Consider the following 20,534-nt stretch of genomic DNA (forward strand, 5'->3'; position numbering starts at 1 on the left):
GCTTGTGCACTACTAAGGTCTGCAGCTCAGCGGTTCGATTCCCGGGAGCGAACAAACTGCGTAGGGACAAGAAAGGAGCCTCCCCCGAATGCCAACCGGAATTCAGGTGTCCCGCGGGTAAAAGGTAACACCACCCAAAAAAATTCCTTTCACTGAGGCAGCCAGCTAACTCGGTGATCTCTGGCTAACATGTGCCATACACTAAAAAAATAAAATAAAATAAAATAAAATAGGTAAGTACGGTTGTCCCTCTGCTCTGGGCACAGGAGTAACTGGGGTGGTAAAAGCCCACAGATCCATCGTTGCAGATGTGGAGTGAATCTGGATGCCCAATGAGCAGGTCACTGATACCACCATACCAGAAGAAACAGATTGTGGCACTTGGGGATTAGCTCTGCTTCTGAATCACCCAGGAATTGTAGGTCTCTCTGGACAAATCAGTGATTTGCAATGCTGGTTAAGTGCAGAAGGAGAGCCAGATGTTTTGAGTAATTTGTCAGCAGATTTAAGCGACCAACTCACTCCGGAGTTTGTGGTTTAGGGATAATCCGAAGACCAGTCTCTGCCTCTTGTTTCCTTATTGTTCCTGGGCACAAAGGGCTGAGTCTGGATTAAAATGAATCTGCTAAAACTGTTCTTTGGATGATGATGATGATGAATAACAACAACAACAACAACTTTATTGTCATTGTACGTGTATACACAGTATACCCATACAACAAAATTCACTTAACACCCAAAGACCAGGTCCAACACACATAACAATCCCAAACACCCACCCACTCACCACAAATTCCCCACCCCTAAACCACCCAAAGTAGAGTAACAAACAAACAACTTGATCTTACCGCATCCCTTGGGCCCCTTTCCTCAATCTCCAAATGTCTTGGATTACAGTTCCCATCCATCTTGGCTGTGGGCCATGGTCACTAGAGTTAGCAAAGGCCTCCGCAGAGTCTGACTTTGCTTGCCACTAATTCACACAGATGAATGGATTTCTCTGCAAAATCCTTCATGAATTTTGCGGAGCAAAATCTTGCAAGGTCTATTTTTACACACACACACATGCACACACTCCATATAAAGTTGAGGGATAATCTTGTTACATTTGTAAATTAAACAAATTCATCTTATTTTTTAAAAGACAGGAAAACAAATTACTTTTGCCATAAAATCCACATTAAATGCAAAATCAGGATGTGAGCCTCAGGAAATGCAGTAAACGATCTGACAGGGATAACATGGGGTACCCCAAGGATTATCCCTAAACCGGACTGAAGACACCTCACGAGCCCCCCCATTAACCTGCATCCTCGCTTTTCTCGTTGCAGTTTGTTGCTTCGTTGTCCACAAGAGGTGCCATGAGTTTGTTACCTTCTCCTGCCCGGGGGCCGACAAGGGACCTGCCTCCGACGTGAGTAAACTCAGCAGAGCTGGCTGGAAGGACGGAGGGAATGGTTGAGGGGCAACAACTAAAGAGGGCCAGCCTGGGGTTGTGGTTGACACCATGGAGCCCATTCCCAGTTGGGGATGCTCGGGGGTGCTTTCCCTGGAGGGAAAGTGGGTGTGTAATTTATATGATCTAAAGGCAGAATGTACGTGGGTAAAGCCAATTGGCTCCATTAGGAGATCTAAAAAAAAAAAAAAATCAAAATTGCACATTTCGTGTGCTTTGATTTGAACAGGAGGAAAGTTCACTGCAGACTTGAATGTTCAGTCCTTGAACAGCCTTTGCAGCTGGTGTCCTTAATTCCATTTAAGTACTGTGTGTGTGTGTGTGTGTGTGTGTGTGTGTGTGTGTGTGTGTGTGTATTTTAGCTGCAAAAAATAAGGGAAGGCTAAGCCTGGAGAACAGAATTGAGGCCTATCCGGGATCACGATACCTGGTGAATTTCAGCCCCCCCCAACTATCTTAATTTACAGGTGTGTCTGCAGAGGGAGGAGAGTCCTGATGTTTAAAAGACAGGGGGGATTTGATCACATGGTCCTGGGCATCATTGTGATATTCTTGCCGCCAGCCCCTTTAGCCCATTCGCAGCTTGTTGTCCCCGGATATACTTTCTACATTCTAGGTTTGGTTTTTAAAATACTGTTTTGAGTACAAGCCAGGCTGAAAGGCAGAGTCCACCTTTCATGCCAAAAGGATCTTCTCCGCTCAGGGGCTGTTTTCCTAACCCCCTTCCTCCATTTCCTGTGGAACCCACCTGCCATGCTTGGGAGGGGTCTGCAGGATATGACCAAACAACCCAAGATGCAGGAGTGAAATGCTCCCGGTTTGGACCAGATCGCCCGATCCAGTAGCAATGGAGGCGGGTGGTTCAGAGAACCGGTAGCAAAAATCCCTGCCCCCCTCCATGCCCAGCTGAGCTGCACAATCATCAGATGCTTTTTTTTTTTTCTTTTAAAAGCATTTTTTTCTACAACCTCTTCAGGCCGAAAAAATGCTTTTAAAAGTAAAAAAAAAAAAAAAAAGCCTCTGATGATCGTGCGGCTCAGCTGGGATCATCAAAGGCTTTTAAAAGGAAAAAACCCTTTTTTTCTTTTAAATGCCTCTGACAATCCAAGCTGAGTTGCCTGATCGGCAGAGACTTTTTTTGTTTTAAATGCCTCTGGCGATCAGGCAACTCAGCTGGGATCATTAAACCCTTTTGAAAGCATTTTTTTACAGCCTCTTTGCCGAAGAGGCTGTAGAAAAAATGGTTTTAAAAGTTAAAAAAAAAAAATTGGCCACACCCACCCAGTCACATTATCCCACCACCACCAAGCCACGCCCACAGAACCAGTAGTAATAAATGTTAGATTTCACCACTGCCAAGATGGAGCCATGATTTGCAATGGGTGGTTTGATCCACGTGCTCGTGGCAACCCATCTCTGGGAGAGCAACGAAAGAGGATTCTTCCAGCTGACTTGGAAAATGCCCAATTGCAAAACTTGTCAAACTTGTCAAAAAGGCAAATTAAACATTCAGAGTTTTGAAAGTTTAGGAGGAAATGCAAAATACGTTTGGAGCCAAACCCTCCCATTTTTCTCCTGCCATACTCCAAACGCTTATACATATCTATAAATGATACCTCGGGGCCCTTTGAGCTAGAAACCCAGCAATTAATTTAACAATAAAAACACAGATTCTGCTTTCAGCAGTCTTTAGAAAATCTGGAGAGGATCCACATTCTGGGCACCAAGCAAGGCAAGACACACACACATACACACACTCTTTGAAGCGATGTGCTGTCAGTGGGGGAGAGCTAATTTCAGAGGCTGCCACTGTGATTGATGGGGAGGGGCTGATGAGCCTCTGTTCTCCCTCTATTTTTAGTCTCTTTGGTGATGAGCAGACCAAAATACAGCCAGATGATTGTCCTCGCAGGCCAGCTGCCAGGCAGGTGTGGAGAAGGTCTTTAAAATGTTGACCGAGGTGGGCTGTCTGAGGCCTCCACCTCTCTCTCCACCACTTGTCCCTTTCCCACCTGGAAGTGGGGAGTTGGTGGGGGGGGGAGAGAGTTTTCCCCCTGCAGTTCTCTTCCTTCCCCTCCTGCTTACTTGATCCTCCATCTTGAGCAGATTAGGGGATCCTTCAAGGGTTTCAGGAACTCTGTGCTGGATATGGGGATGGTACTTGAAGGATGTGAATGATGGTCGTGGCATTTTTGACTCTTGAATCTTGCCTTGCACACACATACCCCTCCTCTCCCTCTCTCTCCACCTCCTGGCCTGGAGACAGATGCTGCCACTCTCCAATGTCAAGATGCTTCTGGGTCATCGGATGACGAGTCCTCCACTGATCCGCTCCAGGCCACCTTCCATCAGAGCGCGGCATCTCTGATGCTCCGTGAGGCCGCTCTGCTCAGTTCCTCTGGGGAAACCTCTTCTGTTGACTGGAACTGCTCCATTCCCCATGGGCCAGCTAGTGGGGTGGAATGCAGTCCTCATTTCCAGCAGGCAGGGAAGGAGGCGTTCCAGAAGACCAAGCGAGAACAAAGCTTAGATAGCTTGTGTGGGAGAAAGAGAGTCAAGATGGCTCTTCCCCAAGAGTTCTCAGAGTATATTTATCGGTGCAAACATTCTGTTTCAGTTTGGCAAGTTCTCTGTCTAGAGGTGAGGAAGAATAAAACAAACTGCTTAGAAGAAACTCAGCGTGTCTTGCTTGGCCTTTGGAGCCTGACAACAGGTTCCAAATCTGAATGAGGGCAGACAACTAGGGGTCTCCAGAGTGCATCTCCCACCATTCAGAGGGCAGAACAGCCGCATGCTGGTTTGGGGGCAAAGATAGTGGGTTATGGCCAGCTTTGATGGGGAAAAGAAGGTCTCATTGCTTCCCTACTCAGAAATAGCTGCCCGCCTTACTTCAGAGAAGTTGTGTGCTCTTCTAATGCCTATTGAGGGATGAAAAGGGGCATCCTGCAAGATTGGGAGATACAATAGCAAGAAGACCATCAAGCGCAGGAGAGCAAATCAAATTTTTAAAAGGTCAAGAGAAGATGGATTTTTTCTCTCTTGACTCTAAGGTCACAGCAAGCACAAGAGTGAACATGCAAAGAGATTAGGAGGAATTTCCTACTGGTAGAAACTCTAGGGCTTGGAACTGTTTTTGTAGTGCAGTAGCATCTCTCAACCTTGGCAGCTTTCAGATGGGTGGACTCCAACTCCCAGCTTTCTGGCTGGGGATTCTGGGAGTTGGAGTCCATCCATCTGAAAGCTGCCAAGGTTGAGAGGTGCTGGCCTAAAGCAAAAGTGGATTTCTCTTTTCCAATTTTTTTAAGATGAGGCTGGAGGGCTACTGGTTGGGGAGAGTTTAGCAGAGTTTATCCAAGTTTACCTAGCCATATAACTTTATATGGGAGCTGGTTTTTTTTTCCTGTTTTCCTTTTGATACTTACATACAAGTTTAGTCCAGTCTTCAGTCCAGTTTAGTTGGAGCAAAAGAAACAAATCTTTGTTTTGGTGGTGTAGTGGTTATAATGTAGTATTGCAGGCTACTTCTGCTGCCTGCCGGCTGCCTGCAATTTGGCAGTTCAAATTTCACCAGGCTCAAGGTTGACTCAGTCCTTCTGAGGTGGGTAAAATGTGGACCAAAAAAGATATATTATATTAATTAAAAAAATTGTTGGGGGCAATATGCTGACTCTGTAAACTGCTTAGAGAGAGCTGTAAAACACTGTGAAGCGGTATATATGTCTAAGTGCCATTGCTATTGCTATACTTATATTTGAAGAAAATGAAAGAAGAAAAATCATGTCATATTTATATGTTGCACATGAAGAAATAGCAGTTTCATACATATGTGAATATTCATGTTTTCAATATTTCCTTTAAGGCAATATCACAGGCAACTTCAATTAATGAATTTACATCTGATATAGTCAGTGGTATTTTTCTCATCTTGGGGGGTTAATGATAAATGGGCTGTTAATGTATATTTTTTCAGAAGGAAAATATTCATTTTCCTTCATTTGATACAAGTTCATACAGAAATCATATCTCATGTATTAGTTTCACCATATTTCTCCTGTAATTCAGTTAATGTTGAAAAAAAGATTTAATATTTCTCTTGTCAACTTGCTTTCGCCATAAACAAACTTTTCAAATTGTTACTTCAACTTTTTTGTGAACTTTAAGAACACTAATTTTATTGCCTTGTAAATCCAGTTTTAGCTGATTTAAAAGTCAAAATATGTCAAGGAAGCCACCATTGTTAACCAGTCAAATTCAAGGAATCTATCTTTACTTTCAAATAGAACATCTTTTGCTGACGGAGGATGTCACTCTAAGAACAAAATAGCTTCATCTTTCATTTTAAAGAGTTATTTTAAAATGCTTCCTTTTGATAGTCATCAAACCCCAGAGCTCGTGGTTACTCCCTAATTATTTGTACAAAGCAGTACAATTTCTGCCGTGTAAAGGATGAGATTTTGTGCAAGTCAAAACAATCGCACATTCCTGAGGAGTGGCATTGAAATGTGAGACCATATTTTTTACCACTGTAGCTTCCTCTAGTGCTACCATGCACAGTCTGGAGGTACAGACTCAGGGTCGACCCCTGAGAAATGGGGTCTTCTCCTAGCCCAGCACCCATTTGAGCTCAATTTCCCAGTCAATATGCCTTGAAATAATGAATTTACTGATCAGATAAGGAGAAATTTTCTGGTAGTGAGAACAATCAACCCATGGAACAGAAGTTGCCTTCGGAAGTTGTGGGAGCTTCATCCCTGGAGGCTTTCAAGAAGAGACTGGACTGCCATCTGTCAGAAATGGTGGAGGGTCTCCTGCTTGAGTGGGGGGGGGGTGGACTAGATGACCTACAAGGTACCTATCAACTCTGTTAATCTAATAATTATAGCTTAATCATTTCATCAGCACTTGTTCTTAGAACATAGAATAACATAGAGTTGGACATGATCTTGGAGGTCTTCTAGTCCAGGGGTCCCCAACCCCCGGGCCACAGCCTGTTCAGAACCGGGCCATGAAGCAGCAGTTGAGTGGGTGGGCGAGTGAGTGCCTGCAGCTCCATTTGTGCAAGAGGTAGGTGCATGTGCCCACTCACCGTTCATACAGAACCATCTCCCCCACCCCCGGTGGTCATCAAAGCTGAAAAGGTTAGAGACTGTTGTTCTAGTCCAACCTCCTGTTCGAGCAGGAGACCCTCTACCAGTGGTGAAATCTAAAATTTGTTACTACCGGTTCTGTGGGCGTTGCTTGGTGGGGGCTGGTAATGTGACTGGGTGGGCGTGGGCAATTTTTTTTTAACTTTTAAAACCATTTTTTACATGTAAAACCATGTAAAAAAATGCTTTCAAAAGGCTCTGACGATCCCAGCTGAGTTGCTTGATCGTCAGAGGGTTTTTAAAAAACCTTCTGCTGATCAGGCAACTCAGCTGGGATCGTCAGAGCCATTTAAAAGAAAAAAAGCCTTTGATGATCGCGGCTCAGTTGGGCATGGGGGGCGGGGGCAGGGATTTTTGCTACCGGTTCTCCGAACTGCCTGCTGCCATCGCTACCTACTCACCCGAGCTGGTCCGAACCGGGAGCATTTCACCCCTGCCCTCTACCATTTCAAACAAATGGTTGTTCAGTGATGGAACAACAACTTCTGGAGGCCAGCCCTTCCACTGGTTTATTCTTCTCACTGTCAGGAAATTTCTCCTCAGTGCTAGATTGCTTCTCTCCTTGATTAGTTTCCCTCCATCGCTTCCTGTCTTGCCTCCGCTACTGCTCAAACACAATCTCCTTCGTCTTCAACTCGTTGCTTTGATTTTTCCTCTCCCAAGGGAGGGTTTTTCATTGTCCCTGTTGAAATTCAAATGGCTTGGTTTCTGCTCATTGTTCCAGATTGACAAAATATTCCTTAATTTTGATGGTTCATATTGTTTTTGTCCTCATTACTTGTTCATTTGCTTCTTCAATTAGTATAAATACGCATCTCAGTTAATGTTACTTGGGGCAGCTCACACAGTTAAACATCTCCAAAAGCAGACACAAATAAATAGCCAAACAATAACAACAACAAACCATTAAAACCCTAAAATCCCATCCATGTTTTAAAAATATTTTCTAACCCATCATTCTGTTACTTTCTAAATATGCTAGATAGGCCAGACCTAACTAGAGGGTAGTTTTTGTTTTAATTAAGGAAAAGGATCTACAGACCCATCTGCATATTCTGAAGGTTCGCATTTCAAATGGCATTTCAGTTTTGAGAACTCTATTGCGTTACTTACACTTTTGCAAGCCAGCTGCAAAACTCTTTTCTCTCAGAAGACAAGAATGTGATTAGGCCAATAGAAGGTTGTCAGCCACAAAGCTGGTTTAGTGGATTCCTGCGTTTGGGTTGGTCTATGTGACCTCTAAAATCCTCCCAACTCATATCTTCCATGATCTTCTGGGGCAGGGTACGGGAAAAAAGTACTTTGGTCCAGTCCCAAAGGTGTTTTTTCAAAAGGCAACTGGACTTTCTGGGGTTTTTTCTTTGAAGATGTTTCACTTCTCATCCAAGAAGCTTCTTCATCTCTGAAGCTGAAAGTCCAGTTGCCTCTTGAAAAAACACCTTTGAGACAACCATGACCCTGATGACTGAAAATCTCCATAGACATTTAGTTTGGTCCAGGTGAGTTGCTTTGAGGAGATTCCTTATGTTCTGCTTGGATAGATGGATGGATGAGATGGAGACCTGAATTGAATCTGTAGAAAGAAGACACCATTTCCAAAAGGAAGCTAGCATAAGTAGGCCAAAAAAAGGCTGAAATGAGAGAGCAAAATGAGATTTTCAAAACATTCTTTGCTAAGCAGGAGTGCTGTGGGTCTGGCAAGTGTCACTTAGTTGGCCAAGAAGGGAGTGCATGATGGGAGGAGAAGCAAGTGAACAAGCAGTAGAGGAATTGATGTGCAGCTCTGCCTTGGAAATGCCTCTTCTGATATGGTGCAGCATGGTGACCAAGGCTGTGGAGAGCCTGCTGCTTTGCATCTGGCTATGCCTAGTCTAACGAAAAGAAGGATTGTTCCAATATTTGAGGGGCTGCCCCAAAGAAGAGGGGGCCCACTAGTGGTGGGTTTCCACTGGTTCGCCCTGGTTCAGGTGAACTGGTAGTGGTGGCTGTGGGAGGCTCCGCCCACCCACCCAGACTTCATCACGGATGCTCTGCACATGTGCAGAAGATTCTGCACACAAGTGCGCTCCCGATACTGAACAAGTGGCAAAGGTAAGTGGAACCCACTACTGGGGTCCACCTATTCTCCAAAGCACCTGAAGGCAGGACAAGACGGAATGGATGGAAACTGAACAAAGAGAGAAGCAACCTAGAACTAAGGAGAAAATTCCTGACAGTGAGAACAATCAACTAGTGGAATGGGTTGCCTTCAGAAGTTATGGATGCTCCATCACTGGAGGATTTTAAGAAGGGACTGGACGACTTCCAATTTGACGTCGTGGAGAGATTGGATGTGAGGAGCAGGGCTCCATGAACTCTCGCCGAATCCTCCTCGTTGGAGCCCCCCCAGGCGCTAAAGTCCACCTGTAGGGGTGACAAAGAAAGGAGGGGCACCCTGCAGGTCGCGGAGAGTGGTGACTTCCCTCCAGGGATTCCCTCCCATTAACGAAGAAGAGGAGAGGCTGTCATTATGACTGCTGTGAAGCCGGGGCAGCCAAAAAAACAGTAGTATAGATGAACAGTGATTGGAGCTGGGTGAGGTGATTTTTTTTTTTAACCTAGAACCTAGGGGTGAAATGCTCCCGGTTCGGACCGGATCACCTGATCCGGTAGCGATGGTGGCGGGTGGTTCGGAGAACCGGTAGCAAAAATCCCTGCCACCCCCATGCCCAGCTGAGCCATGCGATCATCAGAGGCTTTTTTTTTTTTTTACTTTTAAAAGCATTTTTTTACAACCTCTTCGGCCGAAAAAATTCTTTTAAAAGTAAAAAAAGCCTCTGATGATCGCGCAGCTCAGCTGGGATTGTCAGAGGCTTTTAAAAGCATTTTTTTCTGCAACCTCTTCAGCCGAAGAGGTTGTAGGAAAAAAAATGCCTTTAAAAGCCTCTGGTGATCCCAGCTGAGTTGCCTGATCGTCAGAGGCTTCTAAAAGCATTTTTTTCTGCAACCTCTTAAGGATGTAGAAAAAATGCTTTTAAAAGTAAAAAAAAAAAAGTTGGCCACGCCCACATAGTCACATTACCCCCCACCACCAAGCCATGCCCATAGAACCGGTAGTAACAAATTTTACATTTCACCACTGCTAGAACCTAACCCCAAAGAAAATAAACCCTGGAAAAGAGACTCTTTGAAATGCTTGTCAAAGCGGCGAATAATTGCAGAGAGAAAAATTATAGACCCAAAAGAAAAGGAACTAAAGGGAGAGCGCAAAATCTTTAAAATATAGAAAGATTGGATTTTTAAACTTTATTGGCAATATTTTAGTAAGGTATTTTTAAATGCTGGAATTATTTGTCTGAATATTGACTACTTGCAAAAAACTGATATAAATATTTGTCATTCACCATCTACTGGTGAATGGAATATATACTAAACTCCTACAACCTTGGGAAGTACTGATAAGACAAAGGAGAAAAAAGTGGAAATAAATAACACCTGGAGGATTTCTGTGCCATCTATTGTTCTATATCTGTCTACTTCATGGTTATTGGAGGTTTAACTGTGAGATTATGGAAGACATCTGAAGAAAGCGACTTTTAAATGCCAGGATCTATGACTGAATTTACAGAGTGGACTTAAGGAGTCATTTGGAAATCTTCCTGGATTACCTAAATGGAACTAATTGACTAACTGTGGGACACAAAGAACTATAACTATTGCATTCCCCTGAGGAGCAACGCTAGGATTGAGCAAATGGTTTCTAAGCTGGTTTTCTGAGGTCATAGACAATTGAGACTTTGGGGCGCTGACAGACTACTGACAGGCTATTGGGCAATATTTGGACCTATAAGACAAGATGTTGCATCAGAGGGAGATGAATGGATTTCAAAAAAAAAATGGTCTTGATGCTCCAAAGCACTTATGATACATTGATAAAGAACCACAGGGAGATAAAAGACTTAATGCATGACACTGTGGGGAAATCAGAAAATGTTCAACAAGGGACAATGAATAAAGATAATAAAACACAGGAAATAGAGGAGATAATAGAAAGACCAGAGGAAAAGACAGAACAGATAAATCAACAAATAAAACATGAAGAGAAGAAGGAGAAGACAATAAAGACCTATGAATCAAATAAGGGACAATATATATTAAGAGATCAAAAAATGGGATTGGATAAATATATTTTTGAAGAGAAGTTAGGGGCTTGGGCAGATCCTCCGAAGGTACGGCAGCAAAAGATAGTAGAGATGGAAGAAATATTTGGGTTAAATAGGAAAGATGTAGACAGAGACAAAGACCCAAGGGAGGAGTTTGGGAAGCAAGTCAAAAAATGAATAAGAATTCAAATACTAAAGCAGGGAAGAGATGAGGGTTAGAAAGGGAATGCTGTTTAATATAAGATTGGCTTTATTGAGAGCTAGAATAGAAAGAGAGACAAGATCAAGGGGGAATATTATTATACATATTTTTATATAATATACTAAAAGTAATAGCTAAATGTAAAGATTAGATGTTGAAAGATGGTATCACTATGTACATTTAAATAATATTGTGATTGTTATTAGAATGGCGCACAAAAACAACTAAACAATGAAGGAACACACTCTAATACAAATATGTATAATAATACCACAATTACATAAGTATGATTAATGTAACAAATATTATTAATATTACTATTATTATTTGCATTTAAACAAATGATACCCAGATGCCTCGCTGTTCATATAATGATATTGATGTATATCCCAAAATTTTAAAAAAAGAAGGGACTGGACAACCATTTGTCCAGAATGGCATAGGGCAGTGATGGCTAACCTTTTTGCCATCGCATGCCAGGAGCGGGGGATTTATACACGTGTGTGCCCACACCCATAATTCTATGTGCCCTGCCCCTGCGCATGCGCATGCAACCTCCCCCACACTCCTGGCATGCGATGGCATGGTAGGCCCATTTTTTGCTCTCCCCAGCCTCCAGAGCCTTTCTAGGAGTCTGGGGAGGGCGAAAATGGCCTTCCCCACCCCCTGGAGGCCCTCCGGAGGCTGAAAATGGCCCATTTGCCAACGTCCTGCCGTTTCTGGCCTCCGGAGGGCCTCCAGGAGGTGGGGAAGGCCGTTTTTGCCCTCCCCAGACACCTAGAAAGGCTCTGGAGGCTAGGGAGAGCAAAAAATGGGCCTTCCCCACCACTCCCCGAGGCAGGAAACAGACTGTTTCCCAACTTCTGGTGGGCCCAAAAGGCCCGAAAATCAGCTGGAGCTGAGTTCCCATGCCCACCAATATGGCTACGCGTGTCACCTTTGGCACCTGTGCCATAGGTTCGCCATCACGGGCATAGGGTCTCCTGCTCGAGCAGTAGGACTACTACTCCAAGGTCCCTTCCAACTCTTATTATTCTATGTTCTATGTCTTGGTGTCCCAGGGGAAGGTGGGATGCTCTTGCACAACACCTGTAGGACAGTGAACCCGCAAACAGGGTGTGAGGTTGGCACTTCTAAAAGCATGGAAAGGAAAGCCTTTTCTTTCAGTGAGGCTTATATGCAAGACTTCCCCCTTCTTCCCTGCAATGCTACAAAGCCCCCCAGCAACCCCCGTTCATTGGTTAGGAACCGGAATGAATCAGATTTAATTCCTTTGCTGTGACTGCTGCCTTTAGTTCTCAAAGAGGGCACGCTTGACTCTGATTTCATTCCTTGTTGTCCTTGATAGCAGTTGCCAGAGGGCTGGAAAGCAGTTTGATGGGCAGGACCTCCTTCGTCTTGAGAGGAGCTTGATGAGCGGCACGTGGTTTGCGATTCGGAGCAAATCTGCCCCTTTTGCATTCCTTCTGGACTTTGCCAGCCCCAGGACAGCCCTCCCACCAGTGGGAAATCCTGCAGGGTCAAAGGTTCTGGCTAATGCTCCAGTTAGCCTTATATTCTCTCTTGTTGCATGACCAAAGCTCCTCTTTCCTTGCCGTGGGCATTCTGATGAGAAGAAGGCCACCAGACAGCCAGATTCTGGAGAGAGTCTTGACAGTTCCCTCCTCCCCTATTAAAGAGAGGGGACCCACTGGAGTCATTCCTCTGTAACGCTAGCCCACCCACCCTCCTCCCCTCCCTCCCTCCCTCCCTTCCCATCTCATTTCAAACAACTCTGGGCAATTTACAGCAGAACAAGAGTTGGCAGAATTGGGCTCTTTCTGAAGCTGGTTAAGCTTCGAATCCCAAGTGTTTTAAGTCCATATAATGTGTGTTTTAATAAACTCTCAACCGAGAGCTTTGGGACAGGATCATAATAAGTTGTTTCCTTCAACTTCATTTGATTACGGGACATAAGAGCTCTTAATGGGAGGCCTTCCCAAGAGATCCCTCTAGAGAAAAACAGTGATTCGAGTCAGACGTCCATAACTCTGTCATGGTTATGAAAGACGTAAATCCTTCAGGAGCTGCAGAAGTGTTGCCTCATCAGTACAGCTGAGTAATCAGAGGCAGAGAGGAAAAAGAAAACCTAGATTTTATTCCAGGTCTCTCCTTGATGAGTTTCCATCTGTTGCTTCTTGACCTGCCTTCAGGTTCTTTGGAGAACAGGTTGAACCCCCTCTTCTTTGTGGAAGCCCCTCAAATATTGGAAGACTGTTATCATGTCACCCCTAGTCCTTCTTTTCATTAAACTAGCCATGCCTAAACTAGCAACTGTTCTTCATATGTTTTAGTCTCCAGTCCCCTAATCATCCTGGTTGTTGTTCTCTGCACTCTTTCCAAAGTCTCAACATCTTTTTTATATCGTGGTGACCAAACCTGGATGCTGCATTCCAAGGGTGGCCTTACCAAGGCCTTATCAAGTAGTGTTTTATAAGTTTTATCAGACTTATTTCAGTTGCTAATCTCCTCTGAGCAGTTTTACAGTCTGCTCGGGTAAACTGGATTGAGTAATATATAACTTGTGATGAATAAATAAAGATAACGGTATATAAATGGGATAAATAAGAAAGAAATAGAAGGCTACCACAGGAAGTCTGAGGAACCATAAACATCCATATAATGGAAAAGGAAAATGTTGCAGTTCTTCTTCTCCTGAAATAAACCAATTAGGATTGCTTTCTTAAATCTCCCCAATGTTGGGACAAATTGAACCACCCACCATCCCAGATCAGGTGTTCTTCACCATTTTGTGCCATGGAGCCTTTGGATGGTTTGGGGAAACTTTGGATGGTCTTTTTGCAGAATTCAATCTGGGTCGGTCACTGGGACCAGAGGTTGTGTCTTCTGAGCTTTCAGATTTGTGCTGGAGCCCATCCTCAGGGAACTTCTCTCTCACCAGAACATGTGCTTTTGGCTATTCTATGTGTACTATTTATGTGATGCTTAGCTGTCTGTGACTGTCTGTGGCACTGTGAGCCACAGTGGTGTAGTGGTTAGAATGCAGTACTGCAGGCTACTTCTGCTGACTGCCATCTGCCTGCAATTTGGCAGTTCAACTCTCACCAGGCTCAAGGTTGACTCAGCCTTCCGTCCTTCTGGGGTGGGTAAAATGAGGACCCAAATTGTTGGGGGGCAATATGCTGGCTCTGTAAACCACTTAGAGAGGACTGTAAAGCAGTATATAAGTCTAAGTGCTATTGCTATTGCTTTTTAGTTGTTCATTGGTGTGTTGATGGCTGGCTATTAATTCATTAGCTGTTGTTTCCTTGTGCTGCCAAGCCCTGGGCTCCTAAGTACTTGATAAGCTGATGGTAAATCTTATTGACTTATTGACTGACAGGGGGCCCATTTTCCAGTTTCAATCATTTCCCTGGCAATTTTTGTCCCTGCTCAGCCAACAATCTTAGTAACTGCAAAATTGAAAGTCTGTCCTTGTTCATTGCAATGTGAGGCTACCGATGACTTTGGATCTCCTTGTCTGATTGCTCGCTTGTGTTCTTGTAATCTGGTGGACTTTTTATGTATTTAAAGACATAAAATGAAATACACAGATGTGGATTATATTACAAAGGAAGCCAGTGAAGCTGAAATACAGTTATCAAATATTAAAGTAACAAATTTAGTAATTTATGCTTATTTAATAATTATTAAATGAATAACAAGGCAATCCTCTTTTTAGAGTATAATAATTTTATATTGTGAGATTTCTTGAGGTTAATAAAACTGGTGGAGTCTAGAGGCCATAAATTACTTTGTGTTTGCATACATTATTGAATGAGCAAAGCCTTCCCTCTGAAGCTTTGGGATAGGGGGTGGGAGAGGGTTGGACCCTGGAAGCATCCTTGAACCCATATAAAAATAATAAAGACAGGATATTAATTGATTGATTGATAGCTTACTCCTTTGTTCCTGGTAGTTCCTGTACTGGGAAATGACCTTGTCAGCAGCTTCCATTTTCACTTCTGTTCCTGCATGTCTTTTATGAGGGAGATTTTCTTCCCAAATGGGCCTCCTGGCATTTGATTTAATTGCCCAAGGAGACCTAACTGTTTTTTGTTTTTCATTTTTAATGAACTAAATATAAATAATGAAGGAAAACAAAATTACAAAAGAAGGAAACTGAAAATAAGCAAAAACATGCAAAATGTATTTTGTTGACATAAATATATTGATAATTTGAAGCCATGATTCATTAAAGTTATCCATAGGTGATCTAGATTAATCAATTATGCAATCCACTAAATAGTTGAAGCCATATGGTTGGGCTTCCAGGGGTAAACCATAATAAGTCTTTTGATTATGAATTCATTTTCTCTGTCCAAAAGACAGCTCCCATGTGATTCGAGATAAATCTCAAGGCTCATTTAAGACATGCCTGTATCTGCTTCTTACTAAAATGGAACAATCTAGTTCAATAGACCATTAGTTTCCCTGCAATGGAAAATGCAGGGAAACTAATGACCAATATGATCATTTCCAAAATATTATTTCTCGTTGAAAAAAATGTGACAATCCCTCCCCCCCAAACAAGGAGAGCTGACGGCTGGTTTCTGCATGGGGTGTGGGGTGTGGGGGGGAGGTGTGGGGGGGGTGATGGGGGGGGGGCTGCCTTGGACCCTGAAAGTGGCCAGCCAGCCTCCAGCTTTCATCTCATTAACAGTTGCTGTGTGATAATTGACTTTTGGCTTGGCTGCCTCTCTTCCGCCTGATGCTGCAGCTTTGATTTCCCCAGATGTTTCTTTGCAGCCAAATTCCTGCACACGGGGAACCCATTTTCTTCATATGTGGGGATAGAACTGGGGAGGGGCAGAGGGTGGGGCTCTGGAGACACTTTAATTTTAAACATGACATCCCATGATACTACTGTCCAAATTTTGCCCCCCCCAAAAGAGAAAAGCCATAATTTTCCTGTCCACATCTAAAACAAATACCTTCAACCTTATTTGCAGTTATACTTTAACTTGCGATGGGACTAATTCCACACTGAAAGCTTGTTTACCCCCCCCCCAAAAATGCGCCAAACCCATTGCTGTGCCCTAAAATGTGTCAGGAGTCTGGCTTCCATAGCAGGATTCGGGCTCCATCATCCTTTTTTCTATCCTGTCCAATAAACATACAGCAACATATCCCTCCCTCCTCCTCTCCTTCCTTCCTTCCTTCCTTCCTTCCTTCCTTCCTTCCTTCCTTCCTTCCTGCCTGCCTGCCTGCCTGCCTGCCTGCCTGCCTGCCTGCCTGCCTTCCCCCTCCCTCCCTCCTTCCTTCTTTCCTCCCTCCCTCCCTCCCATAACTATCTCTTAGATAATATGATATGATTTTATTAAAAGCGCTTCAGTTTTCCCCTCTCTCCTTCTCCCTCCCTCCTCCCCCCTCTCCATATAGAGAATAGCACCCATTTTATTCTTGGATGCCTTTTAGTTCCAGGCATGTAATGCACATTAATTGCATCTTTTACCAGCTTGGAATCCTGAGCGTCACTTGAGAAGCGGTTGAGGGGGCTGCCAAATCGCTGCCATCCACCTGCCCCCACCTGGGAGGAGCCAGTCCTGCTGGCTCTTCATTCCTGGGAAGCTGGGGAGGGAATGTTGCCTGCTGACATTTTCCTTGGGTTGCAGGCAAAGCGGCTGGTCCAGCAGCGGTTTTGCAGCCTGGCCCAATGCCAGGCATGAGCTGGGCAGCTGGCAGCCCTGAAAGAGCTGAATCTGCTCGGCTTCCTTTCCAGAGCGGTTCCAGGGCCAGGTTTCTGGTCTGCAGGGAGCCCCGAGAGGCTTCCTCCTTAGTAAAGACTGCATTGCAAGCAGGATCGCATCGTGGTCTTCATGAGAGGCTCCTTAGCTCCACTCCCCACAGGTTTCCCAGTGGCAGATCCCAAGCAGCCCAGTGATTTCTTCGTGTCCAGAATTATGGGTGTAAATAGCCATTGAATTAAACTGGAGTGCTGGGCTGAAGAGGCCGACCTGCTCGGATATGAGCAGGCAGGGTTCCGTCCAGACCACTCTACAATTGACCATGCCCTGATCCTTCATCATCTTGCCGTAAAATATTCCACCCCCAGGAAGGGTCGTCTCTGCGTTGCCTTTATAGACCTAAAGGCTGCCTTTGACAGCATCCCTAGAGCTAAGCTGTGGGCCAAACTTTCCGCCTGGGGCATTGACAAAAGATTACTTTGGCTTATCTCCCAACTGCACGACGGAACAGAAGCAAAAGTGCGCCTTACCCCGCAGGGGGATCTCTCTAACGCTATCCCCGTTAACAAGGGGGTTAGGCAGGGATGTATTCTGGCACCCTTTCTCTTCAACTTATATATCAGTGACTGGAGAAAGGCATTTTCGGATCACATGGTCTACATCCATGCCCCTAGATTAGCTGATTGTAGATGTCCGCTCCTGCTCTACGCTGACGATGCCGCAATACTTTCATTTTCCCGGATGGGCCTACTTAGAGCCTTAAAAATCCTTTCTGCCTATTGCTCTGCTAACCAACTGCATATAAACCACTCAAAGTCTAAAATATGATTTTTGCAAGAAGCAGGAAAATCTATCAATGGAACCTTGATGGCATCCCAGAGGAACAGGTCCACAGATTCCAATATCTAGGTATCCTCTTTCAATCCAATACCAAGTGGCCTGCGCAGGTTAAGTCCCTCTGTAATAAGGCTAAGATCTCCACCCATGCCCTCCTGCACTTTTTTCATACTGAGGGAGCTCATCACATCCCCTCAGCATTAAAAGTCTACAGGGCAAAGGTGGTAGCTGCTATCACCTATGGCGCCTCCCTCTGGGTCCAATCCAACATCTCTTCTTTTGAGTCTGTTCACAGCCAGTTCCTACGCCGTCTGATGGGAGTCCCCCCCCTGTGTAAGTAACGCCGCAATTCGTTTGGAACTGGGCACTTCCTCACTTGCAACAGTCTTGTGGAAACGTGCAATTGGCTATTGGTTGTCCCTGTGGACCAGACTCCCAGGCTATTACCTAGGCCAATGCCTATGGCGGGACCCTTTTCATAGTCCCTGGGCCCGTAATATCCATACAAAACTTTTGAAGATTGGAATTTTCCCCCATTGAAGCTTTTATTCTAGGCCCTGATGCTGCCAAATTGTTGATCTTTCAACGGCTGGATGACATTGATAGACAACTAAATCTGGCACATGGATCGGGAACATGCTCACCGTTTTCCCTTGGTATTGTTCCCTCGTCTCACCCTCCGCCTTACCTCTCTGCGTTACACTCTATCAAACATAGGCTCGCATTTATGAAGGCACGATTTAATGTGATCCCCTCGAATGTCCTCGACAGTAGGCTTTCGGGGGGGGGTGTAAAATCCATCCATTGTACATGTGACGGCTGATCCCCGGAATCCCTGTTCATATTACATTCGTATGTCCCCACTACCGGGATATAAGATCAAGACTCATTTCTCCTATTTCCCAGAGATTCCCTGGTTCACCTGATATGTTCAGCCTTTATTTCCTACTCCAGGACGCAGACTCCAATATAACTCTAAAGGTGGCAAAAAATTTTGCTGCAGTCGTGGCTGGAAAAAAACGGGAAAAGAGACGGGTAAGCCCGACAGCAGAGGATCACTAGTATTGACAGTACAGATTGTATTTGAGGCAGTAGATGGTGTACTGTCCCATGATCTATCCATATTTGTAAAATATGCTCCCTTTCTTTGTCTATTTTAATTTGGTCTCTGACCGCAATAAAAGCTTACTTACTTTTCTATTCCTTTGATTGACAGCCCACAGGGAAGGCAGCCAGGAGGGAGTCAAATCTCTCTTTTCCTGGGGTGATGCCAGGATGCAGGGCAGGGAAGCCGAAGGATGCTCAACACAGCCCGTCTGAGGGCTTCAGCTTTGCCAGCCCACCAGGAATTGGGGCATCCCCTCCCCACCGTTTTTAACTTCCAAGCCAGCTGTAAAAGGAGTCCTAAAAGGGGGCTCATATATGAAATCCAAGGACAATTGTGGGTGAAACTTTGAGAATCATTTCTCTTTCACATTGGCTAGGAGAACTTGGCTTCTTTTCGGTTCGCAATAGCTTCTTGTTTAGAAGACTTTCTTCCTCCCCAGTCTGGAATTTATCTCTAGTCTAGACTCCTTCCAGCTGAGCTGGACTCTGGAGGAGTCGTGGGCAGGTCTGCCTATTTTTCTGAGGACTGAAACGGATGTGGCTCCCTCCGGGATCTTTTGTCAGCTCCCTGGTCTAATCTGCAGCCCTGAGATTCCATCCAGGCGTATCTTCAGAGTGCAGAGTGGTTCGGCTGTGGCAGCTGCAGTCATGCTAAAACGGTCTGCTCCCTCCTCATCCTTGGACTACATTATGAGCGTCGCTGGCTCTGATCCTAGCAGCCACTAACGATGGGGCTCCTGGGCTCCTGATCGATTTGTGATAGCTCAGAGGGTCGTTGTGGAGCCCCCTTCCCAGCCTCTGCCAGGCTTTTGCTGCTGGGGAGAGAGACAGAATTCAATGCTGCTGCAGCAAACATGGAAACGCAAGCAGGGAGCAGCAGAGGCAGCCAGGCCAGGTGCCGGTGAAGGTTGTCTGAGTCCAAGGGAAGAGAGGGACTTGGGGGGGGGGGGCAGATGAAGGAGGGGAGCAGATCAGTCTGAGGGACACCAAAGCTGGGCCAGGCGGGGGGGAGTGTGTGGGTGGGGAATCTCTTCTGCTGTCTCTTGGGGGCGGGGAAGTGGCTTCCCCCCATCTCCACTTATACCTATGCAGTACTATGTAAAGAGGGGATGCCAAGGAAACCTCCCCCCCCCCCATGAAATCCAGGCCACCCGGGTTTTCAGGCTTGGAGCTGGGCCAGGTTCCAGACATTTGCAGTGGGAGGACATGGGCTGTCCTTACAGAATCCGAACTAAAATTGGTTTGAGGCTATTTAGAAAGCAGAGACGCGTGATCGGTTTGCATTGTGATCAGATACTCTTTGTTTCAAAAAAAGAGGTCAGCGCTGAGGTAGAGGATGGGGGATCCCTGTAACAGAGGCAGGAAGCCTGATGGCACTCTGCAGCCCCAGAATGTATTCCTGATGCATGGCAAATAATCCCAGGCTTGAATCATGGAATTTTTGTGTGCAACGAGCAGAGAAAGGTCGGTTGCTGAATGTGATCAGAATTCTTTCTGATGAAAGCAGAGCTGGAGCGCTGGCCAAATGATTCAGCAGGGAGGAGGGAGTAAAACAAGAGTCTCCAACCTTGGCCACTTTAAGAATTGTGGACTTCAACTCCCAGAATTCCCCAGCCAGCGATAGAGTTGAAGTCCACAAGTCTTAAAGTGGCTGAGGTTGGAACCCCCTGGAATAAAACAAAGATGTATGATGTCCCCTTGGCTGTTTAATGTCTCTAGAGATGGATGAATGCTTCCGGGAATTTTAAGGTGTGTTAGCTATGGACACCGGTGTGTGTTTGCCTTATATGCGGACAATGCCATGCTGTTAGCTGAGTATCCAAATGATTTGTGGCAAATGTTGCAGAGATTATATAATGCAATGAAGAGTATGAAAAAGTTGGTCGTTGGACAGGGGTGAATTACTTCCTAAATTCA

The 20,534-nt window shown here is 45.0% G+C and overlaps 1 protein-coding gene across 2 annotated transcripts in view; it reads left to right on the forward strand.

The window, feature by feature from the left end:
• Positions 1-20,534, forward strand: part of PRKCB (protein kinase C beta) — a 235,662-nt gene that overhangs the window by 67,738 nt on the left and 147,390 nt on the right. For both annotated transcript variants that reach the window (XM_070955146.1, XM_070955145.1), the window contains exon 3: positions 1,332-1,414. In XM_070955146.1, the coding sequence (XP_070811247.1) occupies positions 1,332-1,414 (83 nt within the window). The remainder of the gene's footprint in view (positions 1-1,331; positions 1,415-20,534) is intronic.

The sequence above is a fragment of the Pituophis catenifer genome, unplaced genomic scaffold (assembly GCF_029215685.1).
Source record: "Pituophis catenifer annectens isolate HBS135680 unplaced genomic scaffold, rPitCat1.0.hap2 SCAF_16, whole genome shotgun sequence".
Lineage (NCBI taxonomy): Eukaryota > Metazoa > Chordata > Lepidosauria > Squamata > Colubridae > Pituophis > Pituophis catenifer.